This window comes from Apium graveolens, chromosome 4, assembly GCF_009905375.1.
Source record: "Apium graveolens cultivar Ventura chromosome 4, ASM990537v1, whole genome shotgun sequence".
Classification (NCBI taxonomy): domain Eukaryota; kingdom Viridiplantae; phylum Streptophyta; class Magnoliopsida; order Apiales; family Apiaceae; genus Apium; species Apium graveolens.
The window spans coordinates 199,198,595-199,225,896 of NC_133650.1; the positions used below are offsets into that span (position 1 = coordinate 199,198,595).

The 27,302-nt window shown below is 35.7% G+C and overlaps 1 protein-coding gene and 1 long non-coding RNA gene across 2 annotated transcripts; both read right to left on the reverse strand.

The window, feature by feature from the left end:
- Positions 1-15,213: 15,213 nt before the first annotated feature.
- On the reverse strand, positions 15,214-16,809 carry LOC141720535 (uncharacterized). The gene is made up of 2 exons (XR_012574423.1): positions 16,494-16,809; positions 15,214-15,464 (listed from the first exon to the last, which is right to left on the reverse strand). It is a non-coding gene; the product is annotated as an uncharacterized LOC141720535 (long non-coding RNA).
- Positions 16,810-20,404: 3,595 nt separating this feature from the next.
- Positions 20,405-27,089, reverse strand: LOC141720536 (transcription initiation factor TFIID subunit 12). The gene is made up of 8 exons (XM_074522998.1): positions 26,421-27,089; positions 26,171-26,305; positions 22,506-23,000; positions 22,322-22,396; positions 21,332-21,410; positions 21,193-21,257; positions 21,007-21,042; positions 20,405-20,779 (listed from the first exon to the last, which is right to left on the reverse strand). The coding sequence occupies exons 1-8, from the start codon at positions 26,964-26,966 to the stop codon at positions 20,639-20,641; spliced, it is 1,572 nt and encodes a 523-aa protein (XP_074379099.1). The 5' UTR covers positions 26,967-27,089; the 3' UTR covers positions 20,405-20,638.
- Between the last annotated feature and the right edge of the window lie 213 nt (positions 27,090-27,302).

Below are 27,302 nucleotides of genomic sequence, written 5' to 3' on the forward strand. Positions count from 1 at the left end.
GCAATATACCTGCCTGTGGCAAAAATGGTGTCATAATATTTCATATAACACATAGAAATAGCCCTCCGCTGGATCGTCCGTCCCGGTCACTTACGCATTCATCCAATCCATAAAACATTTTGATCAAAGGAGCCGAATCAAAGGACATCCTTAACCATATAACTCTCCATTTCTCATGGTCCAGAGTTATCTCAACAATCGATGGCGAAATAACCAGAACAATTAGTTATTCGCTAATCCCAATTCAATGTTCCACTGTATAGAGTGATTTATAGCGAAATATATAAAACGTTTAACTATTCTGAACTTAGAATAGTTTGGAAATTGAAAGAATATAATTCAGAGACAATATCAATTGAATGATAAATGAAGATATAATATTTGCATAATATGATTCAAACTAAACGTCACTTGAACAATAAGTGAAGTTAGGGGTACTTGCCTGGTATGCTTGATAACCTCTTACTATAAATCAGCTTATAACTGATGGCTACTATCTCCGTCTAACACTTGACTGCACTCCTTGCTACTTGATTCTATAAACAAAAGGACTATCTTAATTGACAGAACTAAACTCAATCGACGTAACTATACGTCTTGACATCTACTCGACCTTTTATAACTAAGCATGGCATTTTAAACTATAAACAGATAGCATGCATACTACGTAACACATAATCATGGCATTCGTATAACACGTAATCACATATTTCATGTAACACATATGTCAGATCATTAAAAGATACGCCTCAGTGCGTTCAGAATGAAAATCAGTTCAATATTAACATTTATCGATCAAATACCGACTCAAACGGATACACAAATCAAATGACATTGCAATACAATAGAAATTAGGTTTCAAAAGTATTTTTATTGGAAGCGCAACATTTTTCTGAGCCTGTACGCGTTCGTTTCATATTAAACGGACAAACGGTTGATTTATTATGAATTTTTGATCATTTTTCAGAATTAAAATGATCTCCAAATTATTTTATAATTAAATAATAGGGCTCGAACACTCTAAAATAATTTTATAAAAATTTTAGAGCCTGGAAAATAATTTAAAATAATATTTTAAAGTTCGAAACTATTTTTCGGAATTTTTAAATCAAAATAAATAATTAAATCTAATTAGATAATCTATTAAAATTAATTAATAACTAATTAAATTAATTAATCAATTAATATTTAAATTAATTGACTAATTAAATAATTAATTATCAACTAAAATTAATTAATTAAATAATTTGGATTTATTTTTGAATTAAAATAAATTTTCAGAATTAAATTAATGATTTTCCAAAATAAAAATGAATTTTCAAAAATTAAAAATAGGATTTTTGAATTAAAAATAAAACAGAAAATGCAGAATCATGTTTTTGGTTTTGAAATAGAAGGAAACAGGATCAAAGCCGGGTTGAATTAAAAACCAAAACGGGTCAGGGACGGGTCAACGGGTCGGCCAAGAATCAAGAACACCACCGGATTTTCTGCAGAATCCGGCGGCATCCCGAATTCCGGCAAGCCCGATTAAGCCCTAAAACAACACCGTTCTGATTGATTCCAACCACGATTTCGATCCTCAGCAACCTAGAAACATGATACAAGTCTCAATTACGACACATAACCCTTATGTCGTCTTCTCCGGCAACAACAACCATTAACGCCGGTCAAGATCGAAGCTTTTCCGGCCACAATTCAAAATCCTTTATCCTCAACCTAAAATTACAGTAAATACAGCAAAATGAAGCTGGGAACATGTACAATCTAATCATATCATCACCAAGAATCAAAAACCTTTAAATTTTAAACCCCCAAAATTCGAATATAAACCCTAAATTAGGAATTTACAAATTATCAATTGTTTGAAAGATTTAATGGCATAAACAAAAAGAACATGAAAATATGAATGTTTTGGTTACTCATACTTGTGATTTGGTGTTCAATAACACCTTCAAAATTGACTTTGATTTCCAGAATTCTTCAAGAACACCAAGAACACATATTCAAGAAATTTTCAGAAAATCAAACCTTAATTTCTATATGATATTGAACTCTATTTTTGAAGTATAATATACCAAATTGACCGGAAAAACATGCTCTACAACATGGAAGCATCAAATCACATCAACAACATCAATAACAAATTTTCATAATTTAATTATTAAATAATTCGAATATAAATAATTAAATAAGAAAATTACCGTGATTTCTGGGCAGAAACTGATGATTGATTCAGAAAGAAGATTTTGAGAGCTTCGTTTTGATATGCTGTACGCCCGAATCGGAGTGCGATAACGCCTTTGTTCGTATGTTTGATTCTCGGGAACGTATCGGTTTCTCTGGTTTTTCTCTGTATTTACGGTATTTTAACTGGTTGCAAATGAATAAACGGAATAAACGAAATAAGAAATAGGCTATTTATATTTATGGAATATTGGATCGTTCTGGATCGTTTTGGATCGTTAAATTAGTTGCTTAGCCGCTAAGTAACTGTAAAAACAATACAATTCAATACCAGAATTGTATAATTATCAAAACTGGGTTTTTTATAAAACACCATATACGAAAATAACGTAAAAATATCCCGTCTTTTAAGAATACGGGTTTTGTTGATTACCGAAATGATTATCGTATTGAAAATATTGCGCCGGGCCGTGCACGGGTCAAACCGTAATCCGGATCGAAAAAGTCAAAACACGGAAAATGTCCGGAATTACCAGATTAGGTTAGGAAGGAGTTTTCGGAAGAGTTTCGGGTTGTAAAAACGCAAAAACGGTTGAAGTTGGAAGATTCCCGGCTTTATAAAATAATTTTATAATTATTCTGAAAATAATTAATAATTCATAAATCATTATAAAATCATATAACACTCCAAAAATTACCAGAAAAATACCACAATTATCTATATTTTATTCTGGACATATAAAAATTCAAATATTCAAATAATGTCACATATAAACATCCAGACGTCATTTCCACTTTAGATAATTCACCAAAATTCACATAAAATCACATAAACAATTCCGAATAATAATAATAGTATTTAAAAATATATGGGATATTACAATCTACCCCCCTTAACAGGATTATGTCCTCAGAATCAGCCTAGGAAAATAAATGAGGATACTTGGATCGCATTTCGCTTTCCAATTCCCATGTCGACTCTTCAACCTTGGGATTCCTCCACAAGACTTGCATTAAAGATACAGACTTATTCCTAAGCACTCTTTCTTTCTTATCTAAAATCTGCACTGGTTGCTCTATAAAAGACAAATCTGGCTGGATCTCGATTGGCTCGTATTCTATCACATGGTTCGAATCAGGCAAATAACGCTTCAACATCGACACATGAAACACGTTGTGAATATGCTGCATGTGAGGTGGTAACGCTAATTCGTAAGCAACTTTTCCCACACGTTTTAAAATCTCAAAAGGACCAACATAACGCGGACTTAGCTTTCCTTTCTTTCCAAATCTTGATAAACCTTTCCAAGGAGAAACTTTTAATATCACCGCTTCACCAATTTTAAATTCCATATCCTTTCTGGCAGGATCAGCATATTTGCGTTGACGATCTTGAGCTGCTATTAATCTTTTCCAAATGAGTTCTATCTTTTCCTTTGTCTGCTGGATCAATTCTGGACCTAAAATCTTTCTCTCACCAACTTCTTCCTAATATATTGGAGATCTACATCTTCTCCCATACAAAGCTTCGAAAGGCGGCATTCCAATGCTGGCATGATAACTGTTGTTGTAGGAGAATTCAACCAATGGCAAATGTTCGTCCCAACTTCCTTCAAAATCTAGAGCACATACCCTTAACATGTCTTCGATAGTCTGAATCGTCCTTTCACTTTGGCCATCTGTCTGCGGATGATACGCGGTACTCATGTTCAGCTTCATTCCGAGACAATCTTGAAAACTTCTCCAAAATCTTGAATTAAATCGAGGATCTCTGTCTGAAACTATGGATACTGGAACTCCAAGTCGGGTCACAATTTCCTTAAGATATAACCGAACCAATTTATCCATTGAGAATCTTTCGTTGATAGGAAGAAAATGCGCTGACTTCGTCAATCTGTCGATAATAACCCAAATAACATCATGATTTGCCCTGGTCCTCGGTAATCCAACTACGAAATCCATCGTTATATGCTCCCATTTCCATTCTGGAATGTCCAATGGTTGTATCAGTCCACTGGGCCTTTGATGTTCCGCTTTGACTCGCTGGCAAGTATAACACTTACTTACCCATTCTGCAATTTCCTTCTTCATGCTTGGCCACCAAAAGTTTTCTCTTAAATCTCGGTACATCTTCGTACTCCCGGGGTGAATTGAATATCTAGAGTTGTGAGCATCTCGGAGAATTTCATCTTTCAGCTCGGCTACGTTGGGTATCCATATTCTGGAGGAAAATCTTAATATTCCTTTATCATCCTTTTGATTCCCTATCTCTTATCCTGTCAAACTGTCTCGTTCATGGCTCGTAACTTCTTCCTGACATCTTCTTATCTTCTCTAATAGTTCTGGTTGAAAAGACATTGCACACAATACCTCTATAGACATACTTAGGATACTAACCTCTATTTCTAGCTTCTCAAATTCCTTGATCAATTCCTCAGATGAAGTTATCATATTTAATCTTTCTTTTCTGCTCAGCGCGTCGGCCACCATATTTGTTTTTCCTGGATGATAGTTAATAGTACAGTCATAGTCCTTGATTAGTTCTAGCCATCTTCTCTGCCTCATGTTCAACTCCTTCTGGGTGAAGATATACTTCAAACTTTTGTGGTCCGTGTAGATCTCGCACTTTTCCCTATAAAGATAATGCCTCCAAATCTTCAATGCAAACAGTATAGTTGCCAATTCAAGATCATGTGTTGGATACTTTTCTTCATGTGGTTTCAACTGTCTTGAAGCGTAGGCTATCACCTTGCCATGCTGCATCAAAACACATCCCAATCCTTTATACGACGCGTCACTGTAGATCAAAAAATTTCCTTGTTCATCTGGCAAGACTAGCACTGGAGAAGATACTAATCTATTCTTTAATTCCTGGAAACTTTCTTCGCACTTCTCATCCCATTCAAATTTCTGGTTCTTCCTGGTGAGCTTTGTCAATGACGTAGCTATCTTTGCAAAATCTTGCACAAATCTTCTGTAGTAACCAGCCAATCCCATGAAACTTCTTACTTCCGTTGGTGTTTTTGGCCTCTCCCAGTTGATTATGGCTTCAATCTTTGCTGGATCCACTTCCATTCCTTTATTGCTAATCACGTGCCCAAGAAATCGTACTTCTTTCAACCAAAATTCACACTTGGAAAACTTTGCGTACAATTTCTTTTGTCGCAGTATCTCCAGAACTATCCTCAAATGCTCTGCGTGCTCTTGTTCTGTTTTAGAATAGATCAAGATGTCGTCTATGAACACGATCACGAATTTATCCAAATATTTCTTGAATACTCGATTCATCAGATCCATAAAAGTTGCTGGTGCGTTGGTTAATCCAAATGCCATCACTAGAAATTCATAATGCCCATATCTGGTTCTAAATGCGGTCTTTGGAATATCTTCCGGCTTGATCTTCAGTTGATGATATCCGAATCTTAAATCTATTTTAGAAAACCATACAGCGCCTCGCAATTGGTCAAACAAATCATCGATCCTCGGCAAGGGTACTTGTTCTTAATAGTCAGCTTATTTAGTTCTCGATAGTCGATACATTCGCATACTCCCGTCCTTCTTCTTGACAAACAGTACTGGTGCGCCCCATGGGGATACACTGGGTCTTATAACTCCTTTCTCCAAAAGATCTTGCAACTGAGTTGCCAATTCTTTCATCTCCACTGGTGCCATCCGGTACGGAGCTTTAGAAACTGGTTCTGTTCCGGGTGCTAGATCAATTGCAAACTCAATTTCTCTATCGGGAGGTAATCCTGGCAGATCGTCTGGAAAGACATCTGAAAATTCGTTGACAACTGGGATCGCTTCTAGTGCTGGAACTTCTTTGCTGGTGTCTAACACATGGGCCAAATACGCTTCGCAATTCTGACGCAATAACTTCTTCACTTGAGCTATCGTTAAAAACTTCTTCTCTTGCTTATTTCCTCGAAATATCACCCTCTTCTTACTATCCAAGGTCTGAAGTCTTACTTTCCTATTCTTACAATCAATCTGAGCGTTATTTTCTGACAACCAATCCATTTCTAAGATAACATCAAATTCTCCTAACTTAAAAGGTATTAAGTTGGCATATAAATGATGTCCTCCTATCTCAATGTCACACCTCGAGCACACTCAGTCGATGGGAACTTGATTCTTATTAGCTAACTCTATCATTAGTGCTTGTTCTAACAACTTAACTTCACAATACAGCTTATCGACAAAACTTTGAGAAATAAATGACCTTGTAGCTCCAGAATCAAATAAAACTTTAGCATCTACGGATTTGACTGGAAGCGTACTTGCAACCACATCTGCACTCTGAATAGCATCCTTCATAGACATGTTGAATGTTCTGGCTTTGGGTTGAGCTAGTGGTCCTTCAATCCTTGGCACACTCTGAGATGGAGCACCTGTAAGCCTTGGTGTGTTACTTGTTATACCTTGTGTTGGACAATTTCTGGAAATATGCCCTGGCTTCCCACACTTATAACAACCAGTTCCCAAATTCTGACCTTGAGTCGGATTCTGACACATATTAGCAAAGTGTCCCTTCCTGCCGCACTTGAAACACGTCATATTGGCATTACAATTCCCAAAATGCTTTTTACCATAGAATTGGAAATCTGGCACTGGTGGACGATTGGGCCTCTGCTGATTTGAATTCTGAAAACGGTTGCCTTGTCCTCCATTTCCTGATTGTGGTCTTCTGAATCCCATATTCCTATTACCCTGAAACTCTGGCCTTCTGTTGAAATGGCTCTGGAAATTACTTAGTTGCTGACCTCCTTCTATCTTCCTTTTCTTCCCATCTTTTCCTTTCTAAGACATGTCACTCTTACTTTCGATCACCATTGCTTTCTGAACCACTGCCACATATGAAGTCAACTCAAACATGGCCACTCTGTTCTGAATCCAAAATTTCAATCCCTGCTCAAACCTTCTTGCTTTCTTTTCATCTGTATCAACCTGGTCTGGCACAAACTTTGCCAATTCAGTAAACTTAGCCTCGTACTCAGCCACAGTAAGATCACCCTGGGTCAGGTTCAAGAACTTAATCTCCATTTGATTCTTCATATACCTCGGGAAATACTTCTCCAGGAATAGCTCTGTGAATCTCTTCCAAGTTATAAACTCACCTCCTTCCAATGCTCGTGTGGATTCCCACCAATAGTTCGCCTCGCCCTTCAGAAAGTAGCTTGCAAACTTGGTCTTCTGTTCAGTTCCAGCTCCGACTAATTCAAAAGCCTTTTCCATTTCCTTGAGCCATGCATTAGCTTCCACAGGATCAGCACTTCCCTTGAACTCAGGTGGCTTCATAGCTTGAAACTGCTTAAAAGTCACTGCAGGTGGTGCTGCTGCTTGCTGTTGTTGTTGTTGTTGCTGTTGTTACTGCTGCGTAAGATGTAACATCTGTTGTTGCATCAGTCCCAACATCTGGACAATCGCTGGATCCATCCAACTCTCGGTATGATCCTCTCCTGAATTATTCCTTCTCTTTGGTGCCATTATTCTGGTAAGAAAATAAGCAACATATATAATAATCTGTCAAGCATTGTGTTAAATATGTAGCAATTCCTTAGCATATCAAAGTTCGCAAACACTATCTCTTCTCAAAATATCATAAACTTGCTACCATATTAACACAAGCGACATGATTATCACATAATCCTGCTTATTATCTTGAGAATAATAACACAAAGAAAATTTACTCCGAATTATCCGAACTTTTTAAATCCTTGCTTGAAATCTCAACTAAACCAACAAAATAGCAGGGTAATGACAAAAGGCCTAAGGATAAACGCAAAACAGGGAACCTAAACAACTTAACTACAACCTAACCCAATAACCTAAATTTAATCCTATAAAAGCTAAACTACACGCGCCTATCTTATATGATCTTCCTATGACTCATTTATGACAATCCTAAGCCTGTTTCAGTGACCATAACCTGTAGCTCTGATACCAACCTGTGACGCCCTCCAAACCCGGGGTCTAAATTTGGGGGTCACTCGCCAACAAACCAAAATTAAATAATCACAGCGGAATAATATAATAAATATGACCCCTTGTATGCAACTGGATCGATCACAGGTTATAGTATGGAACAGGCACTAATACAAACCAAGTTTTATTACAAACCATAAGTCTAATTAGTTTTACAAATTATTCAAATTTTATTACAAACCTCTAGACTTATTCAAGCGTCCCAAAACAGTCTATCTGGAAAACACACCGTACTACCTACAAGCACTTGACTTCTGATCAAACCTGGATCTCAAGCTTGCTCTGGCTTAGCTGAAAGATTAGATTGATAAACAAATATGAGCGAAAGAAATGCTCAGCAAGCAGTATAAAATGTGCTTGAAATGATAAACCACATTCTGATAATAATTGAACAAAAGAATAAAATCAGTAATATTTGATTAATAATAAAAGCTTCATAAGCTATCAATAATAAACGATAATTTTTTTTAGATTGGAATCTAACTCCGACGGACGTACTATCACATGCTGATCAGCCCGTGTGATAGCACAAGGTCATGATTCATAGAAACATGTCCCTAAAATACGAGTACTCAAATAAAAAGGCAATATACCTGCCTGTGGCAAAAATGGTGTCATAATATTTCATATAACACATTGAAATAGCCCTCCGCTGGACCGTCCTTCCCGGTCACTTACGCATTCATCCAATCCATAAAACATTTTGATCAAAGGAGCCAAAAAAGGACATCCTTAACCATATAACTCTCCATTTCTCATGGTCCAGAGTTATCTCAACAATCGATGGTGAAATAACCAGAACAATTAGTTAGTCGCTAATCCCAATTCAATGTTCCACTGTATAGAGTGATTTATAGCGAAATATATAAAACGTTTAACTATTCTGAACTTAGAATAGTTTGGAAATTGAAAGAATATAATTCAAAGACAATATCAATTGAATGATAAATGAAGATATAATATTTGCATAATATGATTCAAACTAAACGTCACTTGAATAATAAGTGAAGTTAGGGGTACTTGCCTGGTATGCTCGATAACCTCTTACTATAACTCAACTTATAACTGATGGCTACTATCTCCGTCTAACACTTGACTGCACTCCTTGCTACTTGATTCTATAAACAAAAGGACTATCTTAATTGACAGAACTAAACTCAATCGACGTAACTATACGTCTTGACATCTACCCGACTTTTTATAACTAAGCATGGCATTTTAAACTGTAAACAGATAGCATGCATATCACGTAACACATAATCATGGCATTCGTATAACACGTAATCACATATTTCATGTAACACATACGTCAGATCATTAAAAGACACGCCTCAGTGCGTTCAGAATGATAATCAGTTCAATATTAATATTTATCGATCAAATACCGACTCAAACGGATACACAAATCAAATGACATTGCAATACAATAGAAATTAGGTTTCAAACGTATTTTTATTGGAAGCGCAACATTTTTATGAGTCTGTACGCGTTCGTTTCATATTAAACGGACAAACGGTTGATTTATTATGAATTTTTGATCATTTTTCGGAATTAAAACGATCTCCGAATTATTTTATAATTAAATAATAGGGCTCGAACACTCGAAAATAATTTTATAAAAATTTTCGAGCCTGGAAAATAATTTAAAATAATATTTTAAAGTTCAAAACTATTTTTCGAAATTTTTAAATCAAAATAAATAATTAAATCTAATTAAATAATCTATTAAAATCAATTAATAACTAATTAAATTAATTAATCAATTAATATTTAAATTAATTGACTAATTAAATAATTAATTATCAACTAAAATTAATTAATTAAATAATTTGGATTTATTTTTGAATTAAAATAAATTTTCAGAATTAAATTAATGATTTTCCAAAATAAAAATGAATTTTCAAAAATTAAAAATAGGATTTTTGAATTAAAAATAAAATAGAAAATGCAGAATCATGTTTTTGGTTTTGAAATAGAAGGAAACAGGATCAAAGCCGGGTTGAATTAAAAACCAAAACGGGTCAGGGACGGGTCAACGGGTCGGCCAAGAATCAAGAACACCACCGGATTTTCTGCAGAATCCGGCGGCATCCCGGATTCCGGCAAGCCCGATTAAGCCCCAAAACAACACCGTTCTGATTGATTCCAACCACGATTTCAATCCTCAGCAACCTAGAAACATGATACAAGTCTCAATTACGACACATAACCCTTATGTCGTCTTCTCCGGCAACAACATCCATTAACGCCGGTCAAGATCGAAGCTTTTCCGGCCACAACTCAAAATCCTTAATCCTCAACCAAAAATTACAGTAAATACAGCAAAATGAAGCTGGGAACATGTACAATCTAATCATATCATCACCAACAATCAAAAACCTCTAAATTATAAACCCCCAAAATTCGAATATAAACCCTAAATTGCGAATTTACAAATTATCAATTGTTTGAAAGATTTGATGGCATAAACAAAAAGAACATGAAAATATGAACATTTTGGTTACTCATACTTGTGATTTGGTGTTCAATAACACCTTCAAAATTGACTTTGATTTCCAGAATTCTTCAAGAACACCAAGAACACATATTCAAGAAATTTTCAGAAAATCAAACCTTAATTTCTATATGATATTGAACTCTATTTTTGACGTATAATATACTAAATCGACCGGAAAAATATGCTCTACAACATGGAAGCATCAAATCACATCAACAACATCAAGAACAAATTTTCATAATTTAATTATTAAATAATTCAAATATAAATAATTAAATAAGAAAATTACCGTGATTTCTGGGCAGAAACTGATGATTGATTCAGAAAGAAGATTTCGAGAGCTTCGTTTTGATATGCTGCACGCCCGAATCGGAGTTCGATAACGCCTTCGTTCGTGTGTTTGATTCTCGGGAACTTATCGGTTTCTCGGGTTTTTCTCTGTATTTACGGTATTTTAACTGGTTGCAAATGAATAAACGGAATAAACGAAATAAGAAATAGGCTATTTATATTTATGGAATATTGGATCGTTCTGGATCATTTTGGATCGTTAAATTAGTTGCTTAGCCGCTAAGTAACTGTAAAAACGATACAATTCAATACCAGAATTGGATAATTATCAAAACCGGGCTTTTTATAAAACACCATATACGAAAATAACGTAAAAATATCCCGTCTTTTAAGAATACAGGTTTTGTTGATTACCGAAATGATTATTGTATTGAAAATATTGCGTCGGGCCGTGCACGGGTCAAACCGTAATCCGGATCGAAAAAGTCAAAACACGAAAAATGTCCGGAATTACCAGATTAGGTTAGGAAGGAGTTTTCGGAAGAGTTTCGGGTTGTAAAAACGCAAAAACGGTTGAAGTTGGAAGATTCCCCGCTTTATAAAATAATTTTATAATTATTCTGAAAATAATTAATAATTCATAAATCATTATAAAATCATATAACACTCCAAAAATTACCAGAAAAATACCACAATTATCTATATTTTATTCTGGACATATAAAAATTCAAATATTCAAATAATGTCACATATAAACATCCAGACATCAATTCCACTTTAGATAATTCACCAAAATTCACATAAAATCACATAAACAATTCCGAATAATAATAATAATATTTAAAAATATATGGGATATTACATTATTCGTAATTTTTGGATACCCGAAAAATACCCGATCCGATCCGAAACCCGACGGATTTAGATTTGGATAACCCGAAAATATTTGGATTTGGATTTGGATTTTACAATACCCGACCCGTTGCCATCCCTTCATAGCTCATTCTAATCGCAATCTTTAATATGCCCTCAGGCTGGATCTTAAGTTAATTCCCGAGAAATAACACACTCCTTGAATTAGGTCTCGTAAGTAATCAATTCTTACTAGGGTTACTTATTCTTATTCATCATTTTGTTAAACTCCCAATAATCAGTACACATTCTCATAACTTCATCCTTCTTCTCCAATAACATCACTGGTGCAGCTCAAGGGACTATATCTGATATGCTTACTTCCCTTTCTAATAAGTTTTACAATAGTTGAACTAATTATTTCGCTCCACTGGCCTCCAGAGACTCCAGGGCATTTATTTATTACTCAAACTTCCTTCATCTTAAGTATTTTCTTCTTCGTATCTTTACATATGGTGGATCTATCTTATATCCTTAGTTTATTAACTTCTTTCTTCTCATGATTGGAAGAGCTTCTTATCTTGCTCCTTCCTTTAGCAACTCACACTACTACTGGCTTCCATACACTTTACTATTCGATTCTACGGAATTAATCCTTGATTTATGACAGGACAACCAATTTGTTACTAAAATCATATCAAACTCCACTAGCCCGAAGAGTCTTAGATTAGCTGCACTACGTCCGAATTCTAAACGCTCGATCTTTTGGTCACTCTGGAAGTTCTGCCTTTAGCTGTGCTGGATGTTGGCCCTTGGGATGTAGTACCTTGAGTAACCGTTCCACAACTCCTTGCAATATGCCCAACCTTACCACAATGGTAACGAATAACTCCTGGATTTTCTGGGTTGCATTACGGCGCATAATGACCCTTATGACCACATTTGAAACATTGAACATTCTTTATTTTCAGATCTGAAAATCACATCAGAATTTAACTAAACCTAATTGGAACCAACTTCTATCTAACTGACCATTAGCTGGTAAAATTAACCAACTCTTCCTTTTAATTGACCAATTGGAGTATCAACCGAAACACCACTAACACACAAAAGTATACGTTGTATCCCTAAAAGTAGGGTATTTTTCCAAAAATTTGGGCAGCATTTCCTCTATATTATTGACTACCAGTCGGACTCAAGCCAACACCAACAATCAACCAACAACCATATCAATCCATTATCATCCACCAAACCACCAACAAGTATACTAACCAACTTCCACCACTCAACTCCATGGTTCACAATAATGTGACACATAACATGTTAATACCCATATGTATCACTAACCATCATAATAAAACGGGGTTGACTTTTTCAGCCCCAACTACCGAAAAGCAACCTCGCAAGCCAGGTCAATTTAAGGAAATCTGAACTCTTGCTAGGCATACTAGTCCAAGTTTCGACTCACCATTCTTCTAAAGATGGTTTCCTATCATTTGCCATAAACTTGTCTACCCCTAAATTAAGTTTTCTAAGATGACAACCTTTTTCAATGGATCGCAAATCATTTCTGCTACCGTTACTCCAAAATAGCCACCGGATATAGAACTTTTACTCCTCCTGACGGTCGACTCTTCATTTACTTTCCATAACTAGGACGGTCTAACTACAGAAGTTACCGAAGAGATTCATTGTCATAGAATACCAAATAAAATTTCGAAATCAAGGTAGTCCATTCTGAAAGAAAAAGGAAAAAGATGCGGATATGACTGGGAGCAACCATACAAGTACGTAAGATGGCCAGTCTTAGTACCATACAGTTTACAACACATAATTCGGTGGCGTCCCACCAGACCCTTTGCCACACAGACAAATAGTCAAATCATATGTATTGTTTGCCCCAATCAACCGATAGAACTTCCGAGGAAAGAAATATAAGGATTCAAGATATAAAGCATTGTACAAACCCACATTCACTATGAGACTCGACTGTCATAGTAGCCACTGATTATTACCATTCCATTTAAACTTTCACGGTCGGATTCGCTTCCTCGAGAAAGGAAACTAAAAACCTCTACCAGACATTGCCAGTGATACCTATATACAAGGGAGACTTACTACAAGCTAGCGCAGTTCCAGCCAATCCTCAATAGACGTCAGGTTTACGCTTTCGAACCCTTGACTAAACTCACAGACTCGTTCCTCTGATTGAGTTGATGAATCACATCTATATATAAATCTTCCTGCACTCTTTCGATTCTATTCTTAACCTAAATCAGGGACTCAAACCTGTAACTCTAATACCAACTGTGACGGTCTCAACCCCGGGGTCAGGAGTTTCTGTCATCCATAACACAACAACCAACATAATATAATTCATTTCACTGATAAAACATAATCACGACCCCTCTTACCAAGATCTTTTCCAGGTTTAATTATGACTTAGATTATATTTTACCACAGAACTAATTCATTACAATCACCTTGATAATACTATCTTAACACAGAAACTCAACAAACCATTTCTAATCTGACACAACTACCTCAGAGGATTCCGACACGGAAGGAACTGGAATTCTGCCCGATTACCACGAGAGAATCTCCTAGGTATCTACATTACATATATAAAACATTTTGCAAGGGTGAGCAATCAATTGCTCAGCAGTACCACTATATGAATAATAATCAAAAACAATTTATGCTAAACATTTATAGGAACAGAAATCATAACTCGTTTATAGAACAAGTAAACATGTGAAAACCGATGAAACCGATGAACTGTTGAAAACTGGATCTCAATAGCTAGCATGCTCTATAAAATATTTCATTAACCGTGCTGTGTAAATACCAAATTAAATTTTAGCATGCTACTTTCATTTTTAAATCTTCCGTCCCATCACAGGACCCATAAAAACCATTTGTCCCGTTATGGGGACCATAAAACCTGTCCCATCACATGACCCATAAAACTTGTCCCATCACAGGACCCATAAAAATCACTTGCTCAGATATAATATATTGGATGATCCCTGGTGACAGCTGATCAGGCTATCTCCATAGGACAACTCTATCTTGGCCATCCTATGAAATTTATTCTGGAACTCAGAGACTAGCTAGGTCCCTTTCACGCTGGGCTGGTGGTTATAATAGGGTGCGCAACCACTTCGCCTCTTACGCTATCTTCCAGGCCGTTACGGGCCTCCTGCGCACACTCATCCAATTATCTGATCATTTTATCCAGTTTTCCAAATCACTTATCTATATCTTGTCAAAACAATTATATCACAACACACTTTCCAAAACATTTTCATTTTATTCAAAAGTTAGAGATAGGTATTTTCAGAAGTTACTTTTCCCCCAAAATACAAGTTAACAAAATAATTTGAAACCCAGGGAATATGTAACTTAAATCAACAATTATTCATATATTATTGAACTGTAAAAGATTTGTTCAGGGGTACTTTCCTTGCAGAGCTTTACAAATATTATTGATTGACCTTGAGCCGACACGGACGATCAGGATTTAATGTCTATCCACTAGATTACCCTGGATTCGACTTCAACACTCAGGTCTTTCGATCGGAACCTTACTGAGCTCGTCGACTGTCCACTAGGCTATCCAATGCCAACTCTTGGGCCTTTCGACTAGCACCTACAAAGTCGAAACACCCTAACTTAGACCTTCGATTATGCTTGGCATATCCTCGCTAACAATCTACCCGAACGTTAACAAAACCTGACTCGTAACATACTTCATATAATAATACACGTATCAATTAAGGTTCACGTTCTCGAAAATCGCTTCGGTGTTCGTTTCCAGAAAATATGTATAACTGTCCTTTAACAAAATTAGGGTTATCGGTTTTAGCAAAGTATTTCATCACAACACATAATCAAGTTCCGTAGAGAGTACTCATATATAACCGATCGACGTTCCGATAGTCATTGGGTACGGCCTCGCGTTTCCGTAATTTAATTTTCCGGAAATCGGGCAGCACCTCCTTTGATTATCGGCTAACCCGTCGAACATCCCGACGTCAAATCAATTCACAACAACTACAACGATAACCCAATCACAATCCAAATGCACGAATCTCAATCACTAATTCATACCAATAATACCAATCGAAATCCATAAATTCCCAAATTTCAATATCCAATATAAACTTAACAATTATACGCGACTATTTATTTTTCAAAAATAATTGTATGATTTAATTTTAATAATTTTATAAATTTAGGACTCAGAAATATTCATCACGGTCCACCGTCAGCTCATCGAAATTCATTGCTGACGGCGGCAAAACCCGGAGGTACCCGAATCGGATTTCCAATCACGGGTTTCACCGATAACTAAAAAAAAATCTGCATAAAATTCTAATTCATTTCACTACAACAATCAATTAAATTTTGCAGATTATTTTCCAGAAAATCCCCCAAATCCGCACTGCATAACAACCGGAGATGGACAACCAAACAAGCAACAGCAATTCGGAACACAAGTAAAACAGCAGCCGGCTACAGGCGGCTGTAAACAATCACTAAACACACACCTACGCACACAGTATCAACACACACGCACACACAGTCCCACTCACACACAAACACAGGCACACAACACACACACTCACGCATACACGCGCACAGCGAACACACACACACAGAGAACACATACTCACACCTATATACACTGCACATATACGGAACATCCACGAAGCCCACAAACCCGAGAAACAGCAGGGGAATTCGGGGAAAAAAATCGGAACAGGGGAGGAAAAAGAAAGAAGAAGGAAGGGAAAGGAGAGGGAGAAGAGACGGGGAAAAGAGCAGAGAAAGGTGAGCGAGGGAGGGAGATAGAGAGAGATAGGCGAGAGAGAGAGATTGAGAGATGAAAGAGAGAGATCGAGAAGGTTCAGAAGAGGTAGAGAGCTGGGAAAGAAATTAGAAACAAAAATATAATGGGTATTGTGCTGGTGGAAAAATATGGAACACATATCTCTTTTTAATCTCGAGCCCCTAATTCTAACACCATTTTTGCGAGTTTTAACGATACCTACCACGGATAAGAATTCATCGAAAATAATTTGGAAATAATTTTAAAATTTTCTAAATATCCCGAAATTAATAGATTACAAATTCCATAATTTTTAAAAATATTTTTGGATCGCCTATCGAACCCGCATTTCACAATTAACGAACCGAGTTTCACTTAAAATAAATTCAGGAAATCACGAAAATAGCCATAAAATGTTACAAATATCCCGAAGTTTATAAAAATATAAATTTCGTTATTTTAAAATAATTTCTGAAATGCAATTTAAACCCGCTTTCAACAATTAAATGAAAATAGCACGCGGGTAAATTTAATCCCAAAAATTTCCAAAAAAAATTAAAATTCTCGGAATATTCCCAACTTAAATAAATATGAGTTTCATAATTTTTAAAGAATTCTGGAATTAAATACGGATTTTATAAATAAATGAAATCAGAAAATCATACAGGACGAAATAATTGATGAAATATAGATTTCTAAATTTTATAAAATCCCAAAAATAATTATTGTAATTATAAAATCATAAAAGTAATTTTAGAGACCATCGAAATATTTATGAAAATAAATCTACCATAAAACCACTTTTAAAAGTGGAACAAAATAATACAACTCAATAATTCATTACGCGAACAACCATGTACACCACAAATCAACCATAGATAATAATAAGACACATAGCTAACAAAAGATATACACATAATTTATTTATTTATTAATTCCATAAACACATATTTAAATAATATTAAAACATTAAAATATACGAGTCGTTATACAATACCCTCCCAACCCTCTCTTCTTCTCATCTTTTTGGGCCTACCCCTCAATTGTTTCTTAATTTCAGGTGGTAAAATCAAATCTCCCTCAACATCTTCACAATAATCCTCACCTATGATTATATCCAAATGGTAGGAATATGTCCTCATGTAAGTTTCTTTTGAATAACATTTATCAACAAAATCAATACACGGTTCTTTCTAGCCTCCTAAATAGCAGTGACCCCATGGAAACAAGGAATGCCTATCTAATCCCACACTCTATAGCTACATGTCTTATTCTGTAGGTTAATTGAGCAAGAAGTACCATTTCCTTTAACTACATAAGTCTTCATCCCATCCCAAAGAAATGTAAATCCAAGTGAGCTTTTGACTGCTTCATCTAATATTTGTTTAGCTTTTGGAACAATGCCAATATCTTTTCTAACGATCTGATCTCTTTTTTTATGCACTCTTGTCATAAGCATATCATGTATTTCAATCAACATGTCAATAATAGGCATATATCTTGCTTTCAAAATCCATGAATTAAAATACTCACTTATATAATATTTTCAGTTAAAACTGTTAGTGAGTGTATCTGGAAGTAGGCCTTGGACCACATACCTGGCTGTAATTCATTCATCTTCTCAAAAGCACTCTTTGATGTATTAGCCAGATTCTTCATTGCTTTTTTAAAATCTTGAGGGTGTGTTGCACATGATACTTCCAAAAAGGCATGTTCCACAATGTTGCTTGGATGCTTATTTTTCAAGTTTGCTGATAGGTGCCTTGTGCAAAACCTATGCTCTACTTGAGGTAGCAATTCCCTTATAGTCTTGTCCGACCCCTGTTTGCAAGTAAGTAAAAAATAAGTAAACTGAATCTGTTAAAACCAAAGTAAATTAAAGTAAGTAAACTTATAACTAATACATTTTGTTGATCAGAAATGATGGTTTTCCTATGTCCATCTTGAAGATCAAGATCATCTATCAGTTGCTCCAAAAACCATTTCCATGAATCATAGTTTTCACTCTCAACAACTGCTATTGCCACGGGATATATGGAGTTTTCTACATCCCTCCCTACTACAGAAAGCAATTTTCCACCAGTTACTGTTTTAAGAAAATAGCCATCAAGCCCTAAAACTGGTCTGCAACAATTTTTCCAACCTTCCTTCAACGCTGCATAACAAACATAAAACCTTCTAAATCTGTTTACATCTCCTTCTTGCAGCCTTGTTGTCGAGATTTTGACTGTGTTATGGTTGTTACTTCTTAAGATCTCACCACCAAATTTTCTAATCTTGGCAAAATATTCTTTCATCTTCTCTGCAACACCCCACAATGCAGCCTTTCTAACTCTACTGCATTTTGCTTCACATACATCTACCTTAAGTACCCTTTTAAACTCCTCTTACATCTTACCTAGTTTCCAATTTGGTTTTTTTCTTATTTTATCTCCAAAGAGGTCAACAAGGTAGTTGGTTGTTACTAACTTGTTTTTATAGTTCCACACACAGTTATGTTCATTTATTATACTCTTCAACTGCCACACATCCTTTTCTTTATTGTAACCAAGCCACATTTTAAATGGGCACCATAAAATGCAACATATAATCATCCATTTTTTTTCTTTTCTCTACAAGCCTTTCTAATCTTTGCATACTCGTCATCACTACAATTAAATCCCTCCATTTAATCCCTACAATTAAATCCCTCCATTTAATCCCTTCTACATGATAGACATACACGACAATGTTATGACCACGCAGCTTACTCAATTCTACCAAATGAGGTTTTGATTCAGCATTTAATAAATGAATCTTTTCTTCTAGAGTTTTAAAATATAGAGAATCATATTCACCAACAACAGCATCAAAACACAGCTTCAATTCATTAATAGTAAGCTTCTCAAATTCGATTTTCTTGTAAACCCTTTTAACATTACTTGTGTATGAGTGAAAAGGAACACGAACAAAGTGACCTCCATAGTACAGAATAACATTGTAAAATTTATTTCTGTTAAACACAAGCAAACTAAGAAAGAGACTAACATAAAATTCGAGTTCATGCAAACTAACAAAAAAGAATGAAAAATTAACTTTACCACATAAAAAAAAAGAATAGTTATTACTTACGTATCTTTTTCACCAGTGGTTTCATATGCATCTTCGTCTTCATCTTCAATCACGATTTCATCGTCATCCCCGTGACTCCGAGTCCGCACCATCTCCACAATTAGGGTTCAAGAATGATTAATTTGGGAGAAATAAATTTAGGTTTAGAGTGCTAGACGGTTGGAGTATACGATTAAAAAGGCCGTGGGTTATAATTGGATCGGGTTTTAAAATGAGCGGGTTATAATTGGATCAGGTTTTACAGTGGGCGGGTTATTTTAATGATGTGGCAGCTTATCCGACACTACTTGACAGTCTTCCGTTAAAAGTCAATGACATTTAAGAGTCGGGTTTCCCGTTGAGGAGCCGCCCCGCCAGGCCGGTCATGAAATTTTTATCGTTTTTATTTTATTGACCTGATTGCAAGTTTTTAAGAGTGAAATGACCTGATTGTAAGCTTTTTGACTTGTATGATCCAATTGCAAGTTGCTGATATGTTAAGTAACCAAACTGCCATTTCACCCCTTTATTATTAATGTATTCAACATTATGTAAATTCTAAACTTCAATTTCTTATCAAACTTTACTGCTCTCTATTTGTACAGTTGTAGAATCTTGAAAAGTTAAAATTATGAATCATACTTGTGATTGCTGAAAAGTCATTTCAATATAGATAAAGAACTCAGAAATGCACTGTTATTTACAAAATAATTGTATCAGGAGACGGTGACGGGTATTAAGACATTTTTACCAAAAACCACTCTACCAATACATAATTGTTTTGAAGAGGCTCAGCTGTAAAAATAGCCTCTGTTAGAGTTAGTAATTAGAGGTGGATTGCCGCTGCATCCTGCACCTGCTTAAGGAAAAAGCTATGGATTTTGAACAGCCAGCTCAGTGCTTCATGAAGACTCGCGCATTCTGAGATTTGGCGAGCTGATAATATTGGCAGCACCCTTTAAATGACCTTTAGTATTTCCACCAGCTTGACTACCTGAAACTTTGGTACTAGTTGTCTCAGTAGCTAACATGGACCTCTTTATCTGCAAAAATACAAAATCATCAGTCTTGCTAGATCAAAAAGACTGATCCATGCCTAAAGAGACCAACAAACATCTTCTAAATAAGCCAAGACTTCTAGACTTGGGCATATACAAGTCCCTACTTGTTTAAAAATATGCTAGGAAAACAAAACTACAAAATGATCAAAAAAAGGATAAATATAATTCAAACAGAGACAGAAAAAGATTCAAACTATATCCAAACATACCGCTGAGAGTCTTTCTCTATGAATGTCACTAGCCGACTGCAAAACAATAGTACCAAATGATTAAAGAAAGGGATTAATATAAAGTCCTGAATGCAACAGTATTCTAGAACAGGAATTGGCTCACTCTAAAACTAAAACTAAATAATGTTATGCAATATGGTAGGAGTACTTGGTAGGGTTTTTTACCGGTTTTCTGTACCCCTTGATCTCATCTCCACTAAATCCAGGAAGAGTCATATTCCAGTTTCTTTCTGAACAACATAAGCAAAATTAATGATAGATGCTTAATTAGGTAAAAAAACCAACCAGTCCTCTGCAAACTAACCAAGATGTAGAAGAATGTCCTTGGCTTCCAAAGTGTTTGATTTGCGATGTTTGGCTAAAGAGCAACCAAAGGTTGTGATCTGCAGCACATAATATTTTGGAAGGAACAAAATGATATAATTAAGTGGAAAAAAAATCTACTAGAAATACACTCTAGTTAAATTAATCATAAATGCAATACTTATTATTTAGTACTTCAAATCGAGAGCAGCTGTTGATGAGAAGCAGGAAATTGTAATTGAAGCAGTTAATACACAGAAGAAGAAAGCGACAAACACAGAGATGTATTTTCGCCAATTCTAAAGTGAAGCACACAAAATTTTAACTGTACTTAAAAATATGAATCATAATCATCAAAGCTAAAGCCCGGCTGCTTTTGTTTTTAAACTTTAAAATTTGTATAGCTTCTAGAATAGTGTAAAAGTGAGAGACCAAAGTTATGCTCAACGTATTAATTATAAATATCAAGAAACGTCCAGAATTACCAGCAGGAAGTTTATGTGCAGCAACATGACTTGTCAAACTATTAGTATAGTTTAAATAGATCTCTTAAAATGACTGTTTTTCTAGTCAGCCACACGGGTGATAAATTTTTATCATTTTAGGCACTGCAGAATGCTAGACAAGCGTTCTTACATGAAGCAAAAAGTAAGAAATCAGAGAGCAAAATAATTAAATGGTTTGCAGTCATGGTTACTTAAATAGGATATTTCAGTCTGTAGCTCAACCAATACATTTAATGAGAAGCCATAAATATTTCATTTTGTAGTTCAACCAAAAAGTTAAATGAGAAGCCACAAAATAATTTACATGAAGTATATCTATTCTCAAACAAGAGGATTTTAATAGTCATAACCCGTAAGGACTAATATGGAGAACCTCACATGAATTATCAGAAATTGACAAAATTTAACAAAATGCTTTTAACATGGACAACTCAAAATCTAAGATGCATAAAACGATTAGTCATACAGTAGAATCATTAACTCACAGATTCTACGAATTCATCTGCGATATCAACAAGTATGTCTTCTACTTCAGGATCCAATGTCTCTGATGGGTCAATCTATTCAATAAAAAAGAACTAATTAAGACCAAATAGATAAACATAAATTAGTCTATAAAATAAGTTTTGGCACACGTATTTCATATGTGATAAATACTAGGGTGATCACCTGAGCAACCAGCTCCTGAATACTTCTTTTGCTAAGAATTCTACTACAAGATTCACCAGCTGACCCTACAACAGCTGCTGCAGCAGAGGGATTCAGTTGGGTAGCACTAGATTGTATCATCTGCTGAGAGGATATTTTCTGATTTCCAGTTCCCTGACCTCTTGCAATCTGTTGTTGATGGGACACAGACTGTTGGATTCTTGATGGTGGGAATTGTTGACCATAATGCTCTTGCTGCTGATGTGAGAGTGCAGGGTGCGGTTGCTGACCTGAGGATATTTGCTGCTGTTGCTGCGCATTGGCAATGGGAAGATGATGCGGAGGTAGGATGGATCTTTGCTGTGGTGGCTGTGTACTTGATGGTGGTCTATATTGTGTGGGTGGCAAAGGAGGCTTTCCTTGAGATCCAGAGGGTAGCCAGGGAGGCTGCAAACTCTGTGATGAACTAGGCGATCCCGCAGATGAAGCTCTCAGGAGGGTATGGTTTTGAAAATTCTGCATAGAAATTAAGCAACATGATACCAAATCCAAATAAAAAATAATCCTAATTGGCTGAACATATCTAATAGTCCATATATAAATTCTTAACACGTAACAATGTTAAAAGAGAACTTAGGAACATACTAATGTAAAACACCATTTTGAGGGACAAATGCCAAGGACCCAGATAATAAATATCCTATTATATCTCAGCAGGTTTCCGCAAGATATACAAATGAAAGACTGTGGCGTTAAAGTATGTAGAAGAAGATTAGTCCCGCACATAGTTGTGAAAACCGTAATTCGCTTAACCCAAGCAATTATGTTTACGCTTCAGTTTAAAAAATCCCATCCATTTCAGAAAGCCCTACTTGAGTTAAAAATCAAAAAACCTAGGCACTTATTATGGTGATTTTTACAAGGAGGTGATGAGATATTTTAAATCGTGATAGACAATTTAAATCAACAAAATTGAAAACAACTAATGCAGGAAAAAGATGTGACACAATCTTTAAGATAATGTTTCAGGAGTGAAGCAGACTTAATGTCTTTGTAGTAAAGCTTTTTGTAATTGTAAAAATTGGTTGTACAGTGAAACCACTTCATTTGTTCGTCTTAGACAACTTTAGTTGCTTTTGCAGTGTTAAAACGTTTTATGTATAGGGTGAACTATCAAAATTGTCTAAATGGTCGCTAGAGTCTCAAGCAGATCATTAAAGTCAAGCCACTCTCACTTAATTCACCAAACTGAAAACATATACTCTGTTAAAAATGTAAAAGAACTTAAAAACAAGTTTAAACAGCTTTGGTTTGACAAGTGGCACAATATTAAACATGGCAGCTCCGTAGTTGTAAAGTTAGTTTATTAGCAAAATTAAAAATGAAAAACATTTTTCTAAATCTTTACCATCTTTGTACAACCTAGAGATAATGCTAACGTTAATTATCAATTTACATAGACTGAATTAATATAGATTTCTGTCATTCCATATCCAGCTGCATTCAAATCTAAGTTACTCCAATAACTACTATAATGTATATTTACTCAACGGCGATGCGGGACATAGAATAGTTGAATTGATTTTGTACATAATCTACATATTAATTAGAATTAAAAGAAATTATAATTGATGGGGTAGTTTAGTTATATTAAGTATATTTATTAGGAAGATTCTCGATTATTCTATTAGAATATTAGAAAGATTTGTTTCCTTCAATTATTATATATTTACAAAGATTTGGTTTTAGGAAATTAGTTGCCATTGCCTCCCAAGTAATTCTTTATCTATATAAACTTTGTAATCTCTCATATTGGAATAGAAATGAATATGAATTGTTTTTATCGGATAAATCCGGGGATTTATATGTGACTTTCCTCATTCTCTGCGGAGATAGGTAACTTATTCCCTGTTTTAACCTTCCCCCCCCCCTGTCCTGCATCAAATGGTACAAATAATACAAAACTAAAACTCAAACTAATAGCCATTTTCTTTTCTCAATCATCTTATTAACAAAAAAAACAATAGAGGCTATTTCGGCTTGTTAAAAAGAAAAAAAAAAAGAACCTTCGGTGAAAACAGGGGTTATAAAAATTAGGGAAATGAATTTAGGCCTTAGGGAGGATCTGAGGAGTAGGACGAAGGAGTGGAAAGATAAGAATTGTTTCAAGAATCTATGAAAAATTGTTTGCTGGAAAGGATGGGGAGGTTGAAGATGGTATTAGCGCATTAGAAAGGAAAAATTATTTATGTATAAGACGGCATATAGTAAGTGAATTGATGTTTATAGGTATACATACGGTAATTCTGCATTTAAATGGTGGGTAAATTATATTCTTCTGATAATGCTTATATATGTATTGTGTACCATAAAGGATTTCTTATTAATGCCTTGTTAGCTAGGAAGCACGAGTGTGGGTGCGGTAGTGCGGGTGCGTAGTGCGCGGATACGCGAATTCGGCAAATTTTAAAATATTGGGATTCGGGTGCGGGGGGATACGACAAAATTTTAAATATTAAAACTATATATTTCATATGTATATATTTAATAATTATATTTAAAATAGATAACAAAACAATAATTTTATCATCTTTGTTATTTAAAAAAAATAATAATAATAAACTGTAAAAAGGGAATATAACAGAAGTAAGTGGTAATTTGCCTAACAAATATAATAATCACCCATTACATCTTTACCTTATCTTATTACTACTATATACAGAAATAATAAAAGTAGAAAGAAACAGTCATTCATTATAATAATATTATAATAACTAGTGATGATGCTAGACTAGTGCACCAAGTACACAAACGCAACACTCAGCAAAGTAATAGTCACAGTCAAAACATAACATATACACACATGTATACATACAGTGCACTGTAGTACTCATCAACTACCCAACCACCACAGATCGGCGACGAATACAAGTTTACTTACCCAGCTAATAATAATGGAACACCGGGGCTGGAGATGATGGCGACTCTCTTTCTCTACTCACAATCTTATTTTTTAATTACCATATGTGCCCTTGCCGCACCCCCTTTACCGTACCTCCGCGAATCGGAGCAGTAAAATAAGGGGACACGCTGGGTGGCGCACCCGGTACGTATTTGGCCGCACCCCGCGCACCGCCGCGTAGTACGTCGGGTTAGAGCCGCACCCCTGCTTTCCAGCTTGTTAGCAAGTTTGCCACCAGAAAACCCGAAAGCCGAATGAAAACAATACAGTTTTAACTTAAGTCACATTTTTTAAAATAGGCGGGGTGAGACTGGTTTAACTACCATGACCTGCTTAGAATCGCTTATAAAAAAGGGACCCCTTCAATATTGAACCCTTTATATATTGATATATATTTATCTACTGTACTTCTATCCGATTAAGTTTGTGGTCGGCTTTCCACTTAAGCTATGGGAAATCTTTGCGCTTTTTTTGAAAACATGGTATTTCTTTGACAAAAAGGATTATAGTTGTAACAACAGGAGTTACAATCAAATTCTCCATACCCCGAAATTGTCTAAGCATGATTGTAGCTCTAGGACATGTCTGCCATTACAAGACAAGTCCAAGTTCCAAACATAAACTTAAAGAAAGAATAAATACACAAAAACACAGCCACGCATTCATATGTTCTAGGAATAAAAGAAGAAACACGAACATAAAGGACAAGGAATAAATTACTCACTTGGGCATTTGGGGGTTGCGTATTAGGATTTGCCAGGGGTCTAAGAGAAGACTGAACTGGCCTCTGATGATGTTGTGCAGGAACCCCACCTGGTCGCGATCCCATCACCTGAATTCCTTGCATCGGATGTCTCAACTTAACATTCCATAACACAAGTTTATCAGAACAATACTTCAATTATAACAACTCGCAACCAATTTAGAATCCCAAACCCTAAATTGAACCATAAAAACGCACATTGTAAATTTACCTGATTAGTGATCGACCTGGGGCCCGTATCGGGCATAGCAACCGTATTGCGAACGAACTGCTGTCCAGCAAACTGAGGCGGTTGAACAGGACTAAGAGTGGAAAAATTAGGAGGGGGAGTAGCAGGAACACCAATAGCCATTCCACCTCTTGGAGGCAAAGTGGAAACCGGAGGCGAGGTCGAAAAAGCAGGCACAGGCGGAGACGACGATGAAGCCGAGTAATGCTGGAAATGAGGAGGGGGAGGAGGTTGTTGTTGGGAAGGTGGAGTTTGTTGGGCCCAGGCAGGTCTATTATAAGGAGGTCTTGATTGAGTGTTTGGGATAGTAGAGGTTGGAACTTGTTGTTGTTGTTGGGATTGTGGAATTGGGGGTCTAGGGTTAGGGTTAGGGTTTGGGGGAGTGGGTTGTGGTTGTGGAGGTGGAATTGGGGTTTGTTGCGGTGGTGGTTGGGGTGTGCTTGTCGTTGTAGTTGTGGTGGTGGTGGTGGACAGAGCGGGGGGGGTTTCTGTTGGGAGTGGAGTGGGAGTTGAGGCGGGTGGTTCCATCGCTAATTTGTGATTTTGTTTAGGTGGCAAATCTGGATTATTGTCTTTCTCCCTTCACATATTTATACAGCTTCCTGCCCAAAATATGCCTCTATTCTCTATTGCAATTTTCTTTCACTTGGAAGTCTAGCATCTTCATTTGCTAACAAAATTGCCGAACCATGACAAATTATTAAATATATAATTTTTTAATTTGCTCTCACATCCATGTCATTGACAACATTTTTTAAAATTTTACTCCAATAGTTAAATAACTTTAAAGGTTATCCATGTGGTCTCTCTATATTAATTTTATATTTAGTTCAATATAAAAGTGGGTTGAGTAATATACACTTT